The 16,770-nt window shown below is 48.9% G+C and overlaps 1 protein-coding gene across 1 annotated transcript in view; it reads right to left on the minus strand.

The window, feature by feature from the left end:
- The window catches only part of erap1b (endoplasmic reticulum aminopeptidase 1b), a 135,835-nt gene that overhangs the window by 101,408 nt on the left and 17,657 nt on the right, over positions 1-16,770 (minus strand). Inside the window, exons 4-7 of the mRNA XM_072516342.1 lie at positions 13,321-13,455; positions 11,272-11,392; positions 6,651-6,805; positions 2,902-3,015 (exon numbers count right to left, since the gene is read on the minus strand). Coding sequence (XP_072372443.1) covers positions 2,902-3,015; positions 6,651-6,805; positions 11,272-11,392; positions 13,321-13,455 — 525 coding nt within the window. The remainder of the gene's footprint in view (positions 1-2,901; positions 3,016-6,650; positions 6,806-11,271; positions 11,393-13,320; positions 13,456-16,770) is intronic.

A 16,770-nucleotide genomic window follows, 5' to 3' on the forward strand; every position in this document is an offset into this window, starting at 1 on the left:
GGACCTGATATTTAGGGCGCGTTCCAATGGCCACCCATAAACGTCCTGGTTTCCCAGCGTGGCCTTTACGGGGTACCCCAATGATGTGCTGGGGAATCCCTCTAGCAAGTTTCCACATAACGTTTTACCCAGAAGTGTTAATTTCCCCTGAACAATTGCATTGGGCTGGGAACCATCCGACAGAAGCAATTTAAATCGCTAACTTTGGATGGTTCTGCTAGTTTTTCTCTGATAGTTACTCTGAAATGTTGGAGGAAAAAAATCAATTTGAACACCAGATTAATTATTTTAAAAACCCAGACCGAGCCTGACACGGGACTCCTCCCACACACGCGTGCGCCCCACACGCACACGGCCCCATATTACCCCTGACCCAACACCCACAACGCGTCCGACATCCCCTTCCTGGATTGACCACCCACCTTCCCACTCCCCTGGTCCGAACCCTCCCTCCCGGTCCGAACTTCTCCAGCCCCCTCCGGTTCGACTGTCATCTTTCCCGGTCTAACCACCCCTCTCTCTTGGATTGACCCACCCCTTCATTCTGACCTCCCGCACTCCCTGACTGAACTCCGCTCCCTCCCCCCACAACCCCACTGGCCTCCAGTCCGACTCCGCCCCCATTGCCTCCTTCGACCCACCCTCCTCTGACCTGACATCCCGGCCCAATGCTCCTCTCCCACTCTGATAGGTCCGACCCAATTCCCTTATCCCTTCCCGACTACCAACTGCCCCTCCCCCTAGTGTTGGCTGAACCACTTACCTTTCTTTTAATTGTTCCTTTAAACATCTCCTTCATGACAGCTAGTGCTGCAAAAAAGGGAGGTTTTTTACCTCTCTGCCTCCCAGTTACTCCACGCCGTTTCAGCCGGTGGCACGCTTCACTGCACCTGTCTCACCCAGCCTGAGTGAGGGAGGTTGGGAAGACGGGTGTTTTGGAATCCGGGGTGGGTAAATCCGTCAAGAGTGGCAATCCGCCGGAGATTGCATCCCTGAGGAGTTTACGGGCCAAGATGTCGAAATGATCTCACATGGGTGGTCAGTATCAATGAATGCATGTTAATGTGACACCCCCTACCACAAAAATAGCTTCTCACACTGTCCAATGCATCACATCACCATCACCCACCCAGCAGCACTGCCTTACACTCAGAACTCACATCAAACACCCAAATACTCACCTCAGCCTCACACAACTACCAATGCTGCTGACCTCACTCCCATCTCTCAGTGTCTCCAGCTATTCAGCTTAGGCAGGCAATCACTCAAACACAGTGCACTACATCAATAGATCTCACTGGCTCTACCGTGGAATAGAGCTGAGGATTGAGAAACTTGTCAGGTAGGTGGTGTCACATGAAGATGCGTTCATTGACCTTGGCTGGTCTGAGGTCATTCGACTTCTTGTGACAATACTGCAAGATCTTCAGATCCAGACTGCCAAAACTGATCTTCCTGGTAATCTGCTCTGACTGAGGGTGATACTTGAGGACTTCCGGGCTCCTTTGGAACCATGGAATCTCCCTGCCTCTGCACTGTAGAATCGGCTGTCTGCTCTGGACCAATTTGCGACAATTCACATTGCAGCAATGTTTTGTGCAGTTTCCCTTTAAAGCACGGACTACCTTTAAGAAAAAACAAACTCGCTATGTCACACAATTCACAGTAAGAGGTCTTACAACACCAGGTTAAAGTCCAACAGGTATGTTTGGAATCACTAGCTTTCGGAGCACAGCTCCTTCATCACTGTGCCCACTCCAGACCAATGCCGGCATCTCCGCATAATTCATAAACAAGGCTGCCAGGCCCTACCACAATCCTACTGTGTGCAGACAGCTTGGAGGGGCAGGCAGCAGCGTGGGAGTGGCAATCCAACATTACAATCGCGGTAGTTACACAGAATGGTACCCACCTAGGTCTGCATCAGCACCAGCAGATTGTGAACAATGACCCCCCCCTCATTTTTTGGCGATCTACACGTTGGAGCGAGACAGCTAATCTCACTGTAAAATGCAGTTCCCAGAGGTACCGGAGGCATTGGGATTTATCCCCTTCACCTCGGAGACCTCAGGTAAACGCCGTTTAAACGGAGACCGGATGGAGCACTCATGGGTGTCTCCCAGGAAATCGGAGGCCTCCATGGGCATGCCCTGTGGGAAGGGCGGCACCCTGGCACTGCTGGTGCCTCCTGGGCACTGACACTGCCAGCATCAGCAAACTACAAATATGACCAGTACCTCACTTGTGTCTTTGACAAACCTGTAGTAGAATCATCTACTACACATTCTGCACAAACATACCTTATTTCGTTCAACCAAACCTTCCAGCAGCTAAACCAGAGGTGATAGAAGCTTGGATTTTACCAAATTTCTTCTTGTTTTATGAAACATCTCACTGATTAAACATGAATGGCCATTTCTTATTTTTATTTCCATCGCCTCATGAAAGATTCCAGTGTTTGGCTAAAAACACAAGAGTACAGAAAGGTAACTTTGCGCTTCTATCACCCATGGGTTAGCTGCTGAAATATAAAGGGTAGATTAAGAAAATGCAAAACTAAGCCTTTGTTAAGTAGAAAAGAGACCATCAGTTGCCTCCAATAATCAGGATCTTGTCATGGGCAAATGGGAGACAATGGCATCATCACCTTTAAAATTAACGCTCCTGTATTTGAATCATAAATGTGACTTATATATTATCGTATTAAATTTTCGCAGCTGGAATCAGAGGTTCAGCTGGTCTATCATACCAAAGGTAAATGTGAAATGTTTATTTCAAATCATTAAGTACAATTTCTATAAATGGATAGAATTAGTCACTGCGGGACACTGGCCCTTATAAACTTGCACTTATAAACCTGGACTTGTTTATATTCCTCACAAAAGGTTTGATGGTACTTACAACTTGCAGCTCCGGGTGTGTGATGTTAACGGAGATAATTTCCATAAACTTGGCAAATCCTTCATTCAGCCAAAGATCATTCCACCATTCCATGGTTACCAAGTTTCCAAACCACTAAGAGAAATATATTTACAAATGTCATCAGAAACCTGCTACCTATATAGGCAATATTTGATATGCCCAATCAGCATACACACCACAACCTTTAGCACAACCCAGATTAGTATTTTTTTATTTTATTCGTCCATCGGATGTGGGCATCGTTGCTGGGCCAGCATTTATTGCCCATCCCTGAGGGCATTTAAGAGTCAACCACATTGCTGTGGGTCTGGAGTCACATGTAGGCCAGACCAGGTAAGGATGGCAGATTTCCTTCCCTAAAGGACATTAGTGAACCAGATGGGTTTTTACGACAATCAACAATGATTTCATGGGTCACCTTTCAATTTTTAATTCTAGATTTTTAGTGAATTCAAATTTCACCATCTGCCATGCGGGATTTGAACCCAGGTCCCCAGAGCATGATTCTGGATTACGAGTCCAGCGATAATATCACTATGTTACTGCCTCCCAATATTGGGCGCGATGGCTATTGGGAAGCCTGGGGGAGGCGTCTCCTGGCATTTACCGGCCGCGTCCCCCTCCAATTCCAGTGGGACGCAGCCAGTAAATGCCGGGAAAGGCCTCCCCCAGGCTTCCCAACAGCCATTGCACCTCACGCAATTCATAGATTATCATAGAATTTACAGTGCAGAAGGAGGCCATTCGGCCCATCGAGTCTGCACCGGCTCTTGGAAAGAGCACCCTACCCAAGGTCAACACCGCCACCCTATCCCCATAACCCAGTAACCCCACCCAAAACTAAGGGCAATTTTGGACACTAAGGGCAATTTATCATGGCCAATCCACCTAACCTGCACATCTTTGGACTGTGGGAGGAAACCGGAGCACCCGGAGGAAACCCACGCACACACGGGGAGGATGTGCAGACTCCGCACAGACAGTGACCCAAGCTGGAATCGAACCTGGGACCCTGGAGCTGTGAAGCAATTGTGCTATCCACAAGGCTACCGTAGCTGGCAATCTAACCAGATCGCATGAGGCATTGCGATCTGGGTCCCGCCCATTTGCATGGTTAAGTGGGTTTAAGAACCCATTTAACCATGCTGACGCCGGACTTAACAGGCTCCCACCATCTATTGACCTCCCCAGGGAGACCTCAGCTGGCCGCCAGTTAGTTCTGGTCCAGTCGATTTTGGACCTGGGGGATCTCCCAGGCCATTGGAGGCCCCTGGATGGTCTGGGACAGGGCAGGGTGGCACCCTGGCTCTCCTCCTGGTAGCCGGGCACCTTCGCACTGGCAGGCTGGAACTGCCACGGTTTCTTGGTGGCACTGCCAGGATGGCAGGAGCACTGACAGGGTGCCATGGTGGCAGTGCCAGGATGCCAATGGGGCACAGCCAAGGATCAGGGCTTGAGTGGGCCATGCCCATGAAAGGAGGGATGCGAGGGTATAAAGAGTGGGTGGGTGAAGGGCAGGAATGAAGGGACCTCTCTGGAAGGTTGGGGGTGTGAATGGTGGGGGTGTAAGGAGGATGCGGAGGTCTGAAGGTCCCAGAGACCCCATATTGGGGTGTCCTCACTTGGGGGAGTGTGGGGTAATGCCCATGTGTTTGTGATGCCATTACCGTGGTTGGGCCATATGGGTGACCCTCATGCCCACTTAGAGATCGGGGCATCCTTTCAAAATGGTGGCCCGATCTCTGAGGAGTCAGTCTGAGCAGCGTGTTCTGCTCCGCAGTGATGAAAACATTTCCAAGTATCGGCTTGACCGGGGAGAAACTCCCCAGGACCCAGAAAAGTGACTAAGTGTGGTTAGATAATGGTGGTGAACTCGCTAACAGAGCTGGGGAGAAACTCCCAGCCAAACATGCCTGAATGAGACTTAGAAACTTTTCCGCTAAATCACGCCCATTCTTTCAATATATTTTGCAAAGGAAAGCATTAAGTATGTTGACACAGCACATGAATACCAATACTTAGTGCCCCATGATCGAGAAACCAAGGATTGATTTCAATTTCTTAGAGCTCCAAATCTGTCACGTGTTGTCAGAGCTGCTTTAAGAGTCTCTTGAGAGTTTTGAGTGAAGAATCAGAGGCAAAATCATTCCTGAGCCCTCTTAAGCACCCTGATTGACTTATTGGGAGCTGCAATGGCAGAGGCTGAGGGACACGCACAATAGTGAGAGCACAGTAGCACAGTGGTTAGCACTGTTGCTTCACAGTGCCAGGATCCCAGATTCGATTCCCGCTTGGATCGTTGTCTGTGCGGAGTCTACACATTCTCCCCATGTCTGCGTGGGTTTCCTTCGGGTGCTCTGGTTTCCTCCCACAAGTCCCGAAAGACGTGCTTTTTAGGTAATTTGAACATTCTGAATTCTCCCTCTGTGTACCCAAACAGGCGCCGGAATGTGGCGACTAGGGGATTTTCACAGTAATTTCATTGCACTGTTGATGTAAGCCTACTTGTGACAATAATAATTGAAAAAAAGGTTCCACATCTTTCCTCTTTAGCACGGTAATAAGTCAAAGAGGAGAGGATAAATACACTTTAAATTGCTGAACAAAACTCGCTGTCACGTTACTATGACAATTCCATTTGGGAGTTTAATCTCCCCCTCCAAGGTTCCACAAACCAACCCTGGGCTAAGGTGCTTTACTCATACATAGTAGACTTCTGTGACCAAAAACGGCAGAAAAGAAATCCGGCCCCAGAAACACCGCTCCTACACAAGATGCAGTAAAGCTCCTTAAAGAACCAAAGACAGCAGGAACTGCAGCTCTGTAGTACAGGTGATCGGGCAGGAGCAACATCAAATGTAGGGAAAAGTAGGGAATGTAGGGAAATTAGGCCCACTCCTGCAGATTGGAGTATTACCACAGCTATCCCAGCTCTCACTAGGCAGTGCTGTATAACAGCATTAAGAACAAGGAACAAAGAAAAGTACAGCACAGGAACAGGTCCTTCGGCCCTCCAAGCCTGTGCCGACCATGCTGTCCGTCTAAACTAAAATCTTCTACACTTCCGGGGTCCTTATCCCGCTATTCCCATCCTATTCATGTATTTGTCAAGATGCCCTTTAAACGTCACTATCGTCCCTGCTTCCTCCACCTCCGGCAGCGAGTTCCAGGCACCCACTACCCTCTGTGTAAAAAAACTTGCCTCGTACATCTCCTCTAAACCTTGCCCCTTGCACCTTAAACCTATGCCCCCTAGTAATTGAGCCCTCTACCCTGGGAAAAAGCCTCTGACTATCCACTCTGTCTATGCCCCTCATGGTTTTGTAGACCTCTACCAGGTCTTTCAACCTCCGTTGTTCCAGTAAGAACAAACCGAGTTTATGCAACCTCTCCTCATAGAAATGCAAAGAAAGGTGACTGGGAGGGAAATCATAGAATAATAGAATTTACAGTGCAGAAGGAGGCCATTCAGCCCATCGAGTCTGCACCGGCCCTTGGAAAGAGCACCCTACCTAAACCCACACATCCACCCTATCCCGTAATCCAGTAACCCCACCTAACCCCACCTAAATGGAACAGGAGATCTCGCAATTCAGCACTCATGGTGGGGAAGGTAGAAGTAAAATAGAGCTACTGGCTGGGAGGCTGCAACGTGCATCTTCAGTCATTTTCCTGCCATTCCCACTTGCAATTAAAGTTGCAAATTTTGGACCTACTATAGCCCTTACCTGGTGAGCCAGCTCATGAGCTATGATCATGGTAATCCCAAGTTTATCAGAGGCTGAAGAGATTTCTGGGTTATAAAGCAGGGCTGACTCTCTGTAGGTGGTTAGACCCCAATTCTCCATTGCCCCGGACTGAAAGTCAGGAATTGCAGCCAAATCTGAAGGAAAATCAGCAGTATTAAGGAAAGTGAACAGCACAAACAGACATAAACAGTATCTGAACATATACAAAATATTAAAAAGTATAATCAACTTGAAATCATTTCGTTAATTTTGAAAATGCTTACATATGCATCCAGACTGTGACACTTCTTGATAATATTTATCACTAATGAGTGATATTAATGTCTCTGAATATTATCTCTTTAATATAATTAAACTGCATTTGTATTTCTTTTGACCCAGATTTCATGATGATGAAACAGTGATATATGGATCACTGGGATGTCTTCTGGGGAAGGTGGGCCCTGTACAAGAAGGACGGGTTGCATCTGAACTGGAGGGGCACCAATATCCTGGGAGGGAGGTTTGCTAGTGCTGTTTGGGAGGATTTAAACTAGTGTGGCGGGGGTGGGAACTGGAACAGCAGGCCAGTAAGTGTAGAGACTCAGGTGTGGTAGGCTATATTAGGGGTATCACGGTACCTAGGTGGGATGTACCTTATAATGTAGTATGAGTGGTGGAACCTGCCTGCTGGTTCCGCCCAGCAGGCGGAGCATAAGAGTCTGTGTTTCACCCACAGCAGTCATTCTGTACCGGAGCTGCTGGGGTAACTACTTGTTCATTAAAGCCTTCAATTGGACTCCAATCTCGCTTCAGTAGTGATTGATCGTGCATCATGGGGAAAAAAGTGAGACTGAGATAATCATAGAGCAGAGTAAGAGCAGGCAGAGGAAGCCGCAGGGCTCAGCGGGACTGTAGGCCTGGAGTGCATGTGCTTCAATGCAAGAATTATAACAGGTAAGACAGATGAACTGGCAGCCTGGATTACTGCATGGAACTATGATGTAATTGCAAATTACAGAGAGATGGTTAAAGGACGGACAGGCCTGACAGCTTAACATCTCGGGATATCGTTGTTGTAGATGGGACAGAAGGGGAAACAAAAGAGGTGGGGGAAGTCCAAGGGCACTGCTCAGGTATGTCCCATTCCCCAGGGTTTCACTTACCTATGCATCCCCAGGAGGAATGTCAGAAGCTTTGTAAACCTCACCAACGTGACAATAAAATATTCAGTGAGGGGGAAATCACGTGGCGGGGGTCTTGCCAATTATATTACAATGTATTTAAATGAGGTTCCCACTTCTCTGCCCTAGTGCCCTCTCAGTGATCCCCTATCTGCTTAGCCCTTCAAGCTCTGTCACTACATCTAAGTGTTTCCCCAGGATGCGCATCAGCGGTGGTGGCAGCCTGCTGCTTATCGCATCCCGTGGCCTTTGATGCCCCTGGTGGGCATCCTCTGGGGGCCCTAGGGCCATAGGGCCCCATCCCACTCACTGGCGGAACATGGCCTGCCATGCCACCTTGTTCTGGATGCGGACTCCGAGACGGGTGGTTGTCAGGAGGGAGCTCGGGGATGCTGGTGGCCACCGTCGCCACCCTGTAGTGAGGCTCGGGCTTGGCCCCCAGCAGCCTCTCCTCCTGGTTGGTGCTCATAGGGCTCTGGAGGTCACCTCAGGGCGGAGGGGCCAACTGGACTTAGCTCCAAATGCCCCTGCGTCATCTCGCTCTGCCAGCCCTGGCTCCTCCCCAATTTCTGCAGCATTGTGTTGGTGCCATCTATGACTGGGCCACGCTCTGGAGAGCCTCAGTAATGTCCACTTGAGACTGGGACATGCTCCACAGCGTCCCGGTAATGTCCACCTGAGGCTGGGACACATCCCCCAGTGACTGGGACATGCTCCCCAGCGCCTCGGCAATGCCCACCTGAGACCTGACATCGGAAAGGTCCGCCTGCGTCAGGGACACGTCCCCCAGTGACTGAGACATGCTGCCAAGACGCCCAGCCAAGGCGGTCACTGACTGGGCAAAACCTTGTACACCACCATTCATGGTGCTGACGTCATGCTCCAGGGTCTCCACTGCGATCGCAACCCTAGCAGTGTTGGCCTCAGTGCCATGCATTGCCTTCGCTACTTCCTGCACCCTTAGCTTTTGGGACTCCTCCAATTGGCTGTGGACCTGCTGGAGTGTCACTGACATCCCCCTCTAAATATCTTGGCTGCACCCTATCAACTGCATCATCTCCGGGTAAACCTGATCCAGAGGCTCAGCATCTGACTGGGACCCAGCTGGGCCCTAGGATACATTGGATGCCCGCCGGGGCATTCCTGCCTCCACCTGATGTGCACCTGCAACTGTGTACTGCTCACACAATGTGCCCCTGAAACCTGTCCACTACTTATGCCCACCGATGTGTGTATCTCTGGGCTGGTGGAGGGTGGGGATGATAGCTGTGCCGCAACTATTATGGTGGCATCCTCGGAGCTCTCCTCCATAGTGTTATCTTGGGAGGCATGGGTGGGGAGGGGAAACCACCCCAGATGGGCCGGCGCCATCAGATGGAAATCCTGTGGGAGAATGGATATGTGGTCAGTGGGGGGGCAGGATCAACATGCTGGCATGTACAACTCACATGTGGCCTGTCTTCTGAGTGGGAGCTGGTGGTTACCCACCTCTGACGTTGGCCACCAATCTGGCCCTGCCCCCCCGCCCCCAACAACCTCCAGGGCCCGCTCCCCATAGAGGCTGAGGACTCTGATGTCTGGCACCTCCCCACCCATCTGGGCCCTTTCCTGTCTGTTATGTGCCAGCTTCTCCTGAGGGGACACAGAGTGGGCAATGTCAGCCAATTGCAACATGTACGGGGAAAGGGCCTGGGTGAGCACCACTGCTGGGCTAGGTGGGGTGGGTCGCATCATGGTGCTGGGCAGTGCCAGGCGCATAGTTAGAAGTCTTACAACACCATGTTAAAGTCCAACAGGTTTGTTTCGAATCACTAGCTTTCGGAGCACTGCTCCTTCCTCAAGGGAATTCAGGTGTGGGATTACCTCTGCAGGACGGTTTAAATGCGTGTTCCCCTTTGTTAACGGGGGCGGGGCTGGTTTGTGCCGTCCCGGTGAATCAGCGCCATGAATCGCGTGGACGTATTAACGTTAGTTATTGGTGATGGACTCACCAGAGTGACCGTCGAGAAGCTCGCAGCTGTTCCCGCTCACTACCTCACTCAGAACGTTTCTAAGTGTGGACTAAACTGGTGAGAAACTCCCATAAAAGTGACTAAGTGTCATTAGATAGCGGTGGGGAACTCACCAAGAGAGCCGGTTGTAAACTCTCAGCAAAGCTTGCCATAAATAACACTTAGAAACATTTCCGTTAGATCGTGCCCAGAATTCTTTCCATCACTGGAGAGCTGAACACGTTGGCCAGACCGGCTCCTCAGAGATCGGGCCAACATTTTGAAACGGTGCCCCAATCTCTCGGTGAGGTTGAGGGTTCCCCACACCCCCAACCCATGGGGAATGTCATCGCACCCCCCCCGCTCTCCCCCCCCCCCGCTCTCCCCCCCCCCCCCCCCCCCCCCCCCCCCCCCCACGCACATGGGCACTTCTCCCAGCTTCTACCAGCCGCGTCACGCCCCCGTTCGGGTGGGACGCAGCTAGTAGATCACACCCATAATTCCTAATTCTGAATTCTCCCTCTGTGTACCGGAACAGGTGCCGGAATGTGGCGACTTGGGGTTTTTAACAGTAACTTCATACTTGTGACAATAAAAGATTATCATTATTATAAAATCAAAATAATTGATATCTTCGTCATTGCCACCTTTTCATTGACAAGATTCCTTTGAATTCTCATTAAGTCCTGTTGCAGAATAATAAACAGCTATCCAGAACCTATGAAGTCATGTACACAACTCCGCTTCAAATGAAATTCAAAACTGTCTGCTATCACCAAATTTTTTCACATTATAGCAAGCTGCTAAATGAAGCAGAACTGCAGCCTCTGCAATGAACGGGGAAGTAATAATAATAAAGTGTCACAAGTAGGTGTGCATTAACACTGCAATGAAGTTACTGTGAAAATCCCCTGTTTGCTACATTACGGTGCCTGTTCGGGTTCACTGAGGGAGAATTCAGAATGTCCAATTCACCTAACAAGTACGTCTTTCAGGACTTGTGGGAAGAACTGGAGCACCTGGAGGAAACCCACGCAATCACGGAAAAAACGTGCAGACTCCACACAGACAGTGATCCAAGCCGGGAATCGAACCCAGGTCTACGCAGTGGCAAGCAGTAGCATGCACCACCCATACCTCAGATCATCTTTCCGACCCAGATGAATTGGTTGATAAATCTACAACATTTTTACAGAGGTTTCATTTTCATTGTGATATTTTTACTGCACTGGTTAATGTCTTTGCACTAAACTCCGGCTGCGACGATTAAAATGCAATAAGTAGCCCATTAAAGTAAGCATTTTACAACTATGCTATAGCTTTAAAAATAATTTTATGTGACACATAAGCCAATGCCTTAAAATAGCAGAGGAAATTAAACTAAGAAGAGATTATAGAAAATCAAAATTCCATATGTTAAGTAGTCAATATGCTGTTTTGTTTTACCTTGTTTTGGCAGTGGGTATGGTATATTAAAATAGTCTTCATAAAAGTCTAGGAGTCTCACAGCAGCATCAAGTGCAAATGAAGTCTGATTGATCTTCTCTGGGACAGAATACACAGAGATCTATCAGAGAGAAAAATAACTTAATTCAGTTTTCCTGTGGAAGAGGGAAAAGCATGTTTTGTTAGCACTTTGTTTCAAAAGTAAAAGGCAGCCCCACAGCGATGACATGCTGCCAACAGCCTGTGCCCCAAGCAAAGAGTGGGGCATCTGATCCATCAATCTGATTGGCCATCAACTCTAGCTGCCCCAGCAGTGCCAGAACCCAGTAGTGGGCTGTGCAGGGACTGCAGGAGGCCAACATTGTCGAGAGCAATGCATCCCAGAGAACCTGGATTTGGGTAAGTCCAGGGTTTTTGGAAGGGAGGGAAGTTGGGGGGTTTTGGAGGGGAAGGGTCGAAGGGGCAGGGCAGATGGGCTTTGGAGGCCAGGCAGGGAGCCAAAAGGAGGGAGCATCATCTTGGCAGACTGGGGGGGGAGGCCGATGGTGAAAAGGCAGATGCCCTCCCTGTTCCCACACCGACAGTGTAACATTTGGGTCAGTTGGATTGTTAACAAGTTCAATGGCTGATTAATGATTTTTTTCAAAATGTCGGGTAGGACGTCAATTTCTGCTCCTGCCCACCTACTGCATCATGGGAAGCCAGCGTGGTGATCTTGGGTTCATGACCCAATGTCATCATGCTGGATTTTACACATGCGTGGGATGACAGCAGTACCAGCCTGCAAATGTAAAATCCCAACCAATTTAGTGGGATTAGAAAACAAACTGGCAAAACAACAGATCCCATCTGAATAACACTTCCAGTCTCACAATGACATTGCTAACACTCCCAGTTCAACATGGACTATTTCATACTCATATGGAGAAGGATGTACGTGATGCATACAGTCAAACACTTCTAAAAAGAACATTATTGTGTTTGTAATAAATCCTTTTATCAAAAATATGAAACATGCAGCATGAGAGAAATAGAGAAACTAACATTTTGAATAATACCTCGGATCCCACTTATGTGCAAATACTAAAATCTCTGATTTGGATTTTGATTTATTGAAGAGAATTTAAATTGATTTGCAATAGCTTTTCTCAATTTTATGGAAATATAATAATGAGTTTAGAAATAATGGGCGGGATTCTCCCGCACTTGGCGCGATGACCCGACGCCAGCTCCAAGAGCGGCGCGAACAACTCTGGCATCGGGCCACCCGGACGTTGCGGAATCCTCCGCACTTCCAGGGGCTAGGCCGGTGCCGGAGGGGTTGGCGCTGCGCCAACCGGCGTCAAAGAGCCGCCGTGGTCCCACACGTGCGCAGAACCGCCGGAGTGTTCCTGCGCAGGGTTCTTCTCCACGCCGGCCATGGCGGAGCCCTACTGAGGCCAGCGCGGAGGGAAAGAGTGCCCCCACGGCACAGGCCCGCCCGCAGATCAGTGGGCCCCGATCGCGGGCCAGACCACCATGGGGGCCCCCTCCGGGGCCGGACCCCCCGCGGCTCCCCCCCCCCCCCCCCGCCCGGGGAGGACCCCACTAGACGGCCGACAAGCCAGGTCCAGCCGTGATGGACCATGTCCATTTCACGCCGGCTGGACTGGCCGAATACGGGTGGCCGCTCGGCCCATCGGGGCCCGAAGAATTGCCGGGGGAGCCGCTGCCAACGGCCCCTGACCGGCGCGGCGTGATCCCCGCCCGAAAACCAACGGCGGAGAATACGGCAGCCGACGTCGGAGCGGCGGGGCGGAATTCACACCGCCCCCCCAGCGATACTCGACCCGGTGGGGAGTCGGAGAATCCCGCCCAACATGTTTAGGTCATAACCTATGACATAATTTCAAAGTAAAAGGCAGGTGAAGTGACACACATGATTACTGTTTATTAGCACAGTTAGAGCAACTGTCAAATGATATGTCACATGCTGTGCCTGTACACAAATAATACATAAAGCCAATACAAGGTGTATGGTTGCACCGCTAAGAAAAACTGTTAACTTACCTTAATTCCATGTTTAGTTTCTTTACTGACCCATCTAAAGTCTGCCACGATGAAGGCCACAAGGTACGTGCTCATCTTAACACTCACATCAAACTGGTCTTCAATAAGTCCATTGGCTAGTTTAACAGAGCTTATCTAAAAAAAAGATGATTTTCCTTAGAAATACTGATGGGTAAAAGAAAATGTAAATGATCCCATAGATTTCCCTCGTTGTATTCTTGGACTTGCAGATAGCCGCAATAAACTTCAGGACGAGGAGATGGGGCACAGGGGTCAGGGCCTTGAGACAGTTTTTCTCGATATTGTGATTGTTCAAGCTTGTTCTAAACAATTAACGATCGGCTTAAGAATTAATCATTAATTCATAGAATGTTCTGGCTTTTGACAAAAAAACTTATTTCATTGAAATGACAAAAATATTTTTCCTGCATTCCAATTGCCTATTGAAATAAAGTTCCGATTTTCTTTTTGACAGTGGGTTGGTGGGAATGGTGCAGTTCTGGCATTCATCACCAGTGATCTGCCTGAGGTTTATTCTAGCTCAATTCTTCTTTCTCCAGATTACTTTGTCTTTTGCTTTACTCTTCAAGGCTCCACACAAGTGCCCTTTTCTATTGCCCAGATCCCACCTTTTGCTACCCTTATGATCCTTTCCTTCCAACCATCGATCTGACACCTCTTTCAACATCACATTCCCTCTCAACATATGCACAATTTAATTTAATTGTGTTTTTTCTGATAACTTCAATTTAATTGCATGCTTCTTTGATCCTTGTCAACACTTCATTACTTTTCTTATTTCTTCACTTTACTTGCCATAGCACCATCTGAAAGCCCTCTGGTGGCCTGGCCCCTGCTATGCTCAGCATTCATGTTTCAGCTAGATGCAACACACTAAGCTCAGATATTGATCTGGAAAACTAAAGGAATATACCACTGATATAGCCTTGTCCTTCAGCTATCCTCATTCCAAGGGTTTGTCACACTATAAACAATCTTTCTTCATCGATTGCTATTATTTGCTGCCCTCAAAGATTAACTAATTAAAAACCACCTTCAAGAATCCTCCTTAAATTACTATTTAACCAATATAACTATGATTGTAGGGCCAAACCAAATGTGGAGTGCACAATTCCTGAAGTAAATAAAAGGATATTACAGAAATCAGAATTTGTAAATGCACAGTTTAGGGAGACAATTTACTAGGAACCAGAGAATCAAGTAGGAATAGTGGACTGTGAAAATAGGGTCACATGCCGAGAGAAGCTGAAGGGCTATCCAGAAGATCATGGACACAATCTGTCTAATGTTAAGGTACCAAGGAGAGATATGAGGATAACTGTAAAACAAATTTTGTCATTTGAACTAAAGTATAGGTGCCAGATGAGTTTGCTTGGGAATATGGGTACATTTCACCCCACGTTGATCCAACAACTTGCTTCATTGTGCATAAGTGCTCATACAATAAACGTGTTAGATAGCAAGAGGTATTAACATCTGATTGAAGGAAATCTCAGAAGGTCAAATTCCTCAGCCCCTTCAAAGAGACGAAAATGGAACTCAGCAGCTGTAAGGAAGTACACAAATGGAGCACAGAAACAAACTCCTGGTTGGTACAATTAAAATCATATGTCACATAGATGCAATGTTATTCTTCAGTCGGGGTGTGCTTTAGTATTTGCACCTTCATAGTTACTTATCATATACTGTCATCTTCTTGTTGTAGGTGCACCAGACAAAATTGTTGGGCTTGGAACATGCAAAAGTGGGCAGCCACTCAATCACAACTGGGTCTTTAGAAAGTTCTCATGATGCCTCTACAGCTGCTACTTTCACTTGTGCATGGAGCAATTTGTTAGAAAGAGCAGTGGTATTTATAACGGAAATTAATTACAATGGGATAACAAGTACTAGCACACAGAACATATTCATTGTGATTTACAATGAAGATCCGGGAGAGAACTTTGGACTTTACAGTCGTTTTTTCTAAAATGTATGCTTTTTTAAAGTCACTGTTTTGCTTCTGATAGCTTCCCTCTTGTGTTATCGTGTTTGGATAGTTGTTTCGTCCAGTATGCAGTTCAACGTCTCCATTTTAACAGCTGTCTTTGGGGCCCATTATAAGGCATCATTAGTTATGATGCAAATGCCGGAACTACTGTTTACAAGTCCCAAGAGTTTGATTCTTTAAAAAGGACTCGCATTTCTAAGATGGGTTTAAGATATTGGGGGCGGGATTCTCCCCTACCCGGCGGGGTGGCGGTCCCAGCGCCGAGGAGTGGCGGGAACCACTCCAGCGTCGGGCCGCCCCGAAGGTGTGGAATCCTCGGCACCTTCAGGGGCTAGGCCAGCGCCGGCTGGCGCGAGTTGGCGCATGCGCAGGAGCACCAGCGTGTGCTGGCGTCATCCCAGCGCATGCGCAGAGGAGTTCATCTCCACATCGGCCATCGCGGACCTTTACACCAGCCGACTGGGAGGAATAGAGTGCCCCCACGGCACAGGCCCGCCCGCGGATCGGTAGGCCCCAATTGCGGGCCAGGCCACTGTGGGGGCACCTCCCGGGACCAGATCCCCCCGCGCCCCCCCGAGGACACCGGAGGCCACCCGCGCAGCCAGGTCCCGCCGGTAAGTATCTACTCTAATTTACGCCAGCGGGACCGGCCCAAAACGGGCGGCCACTCGACCCATTGCGGGCCAGAGAATCGCCGCGGGGGCCGCTGCCATCGGCTGCTGACTGCCGCGGAGTGATTCCCACCCCTGCCAAATCCCCGGCGCCGGAGAATTCGGTAGCCGGCGGGGGCGGGATTCACGCCGCCCCCCCGGCAATTCTCCGAACCGGCGGGGGAGTCGGAGAATCCCGCCCAGGGTCTCATAGAGTTTATGGGGAGGTGTCATCAGCCATGTTTCAAGCAGATAGCCTTTAACTCCATTGTTACTTTGGAATCAGTGGTGAACTCACTATTCTTTCTGAGTATGGGACCAATGGATACTCTGGATGTTACATGGAAAATTATTTGGTGGGAGACGTAAGTCAGCTGGATATTCATATAGCGATATTCTTTTCAATTAATGTGTACTATGAGAGGAATGGTTTTATTGTTACTGACAATACAGCTTGTGCTCTACCTCTTTCATGAAACTGTGCCTCTCCAGATCCTGTTACAGCCAGGGCTGAAATACAGCGGGCACGATTTAACGGAAATAAAACAGACTCCTGTGTTGAGTGTGTTTCCCGGTGCTGGCAGCGCTAAGAACCAGGCACTATTAAATGGAACTCTGCTTCATTTCTGGGCTTCAGGCTGCACTTAGTTCTGTTTCCTCCACTGACGAGTGGAGCACAAAACTTACCGGTAAATTACCAAAAACTGCCGGTACGCCTGGTTTACGAATGTGGAAAACAGTGCTCAACGGAGCCCACTTGGGGTCTCCGAGGCAAGGTCTTAGGTTCCA

Source organism: Scyliorhinus torazame, chromosome 9, assembly GCF_047496885.1.
Source record: "Scyliorhinus torazame isolate Kashiwa2021f chromosome 9, sScyTor2.1, whole genome shotgun sequence".
Lineage (NCBI taxonomy): Eukaryota > Metazoa > Chordata > Chondrichthyes > Carcharhiniformes > Scyliorhinidae > Scyliorhinus > Scyliorhinus torazame.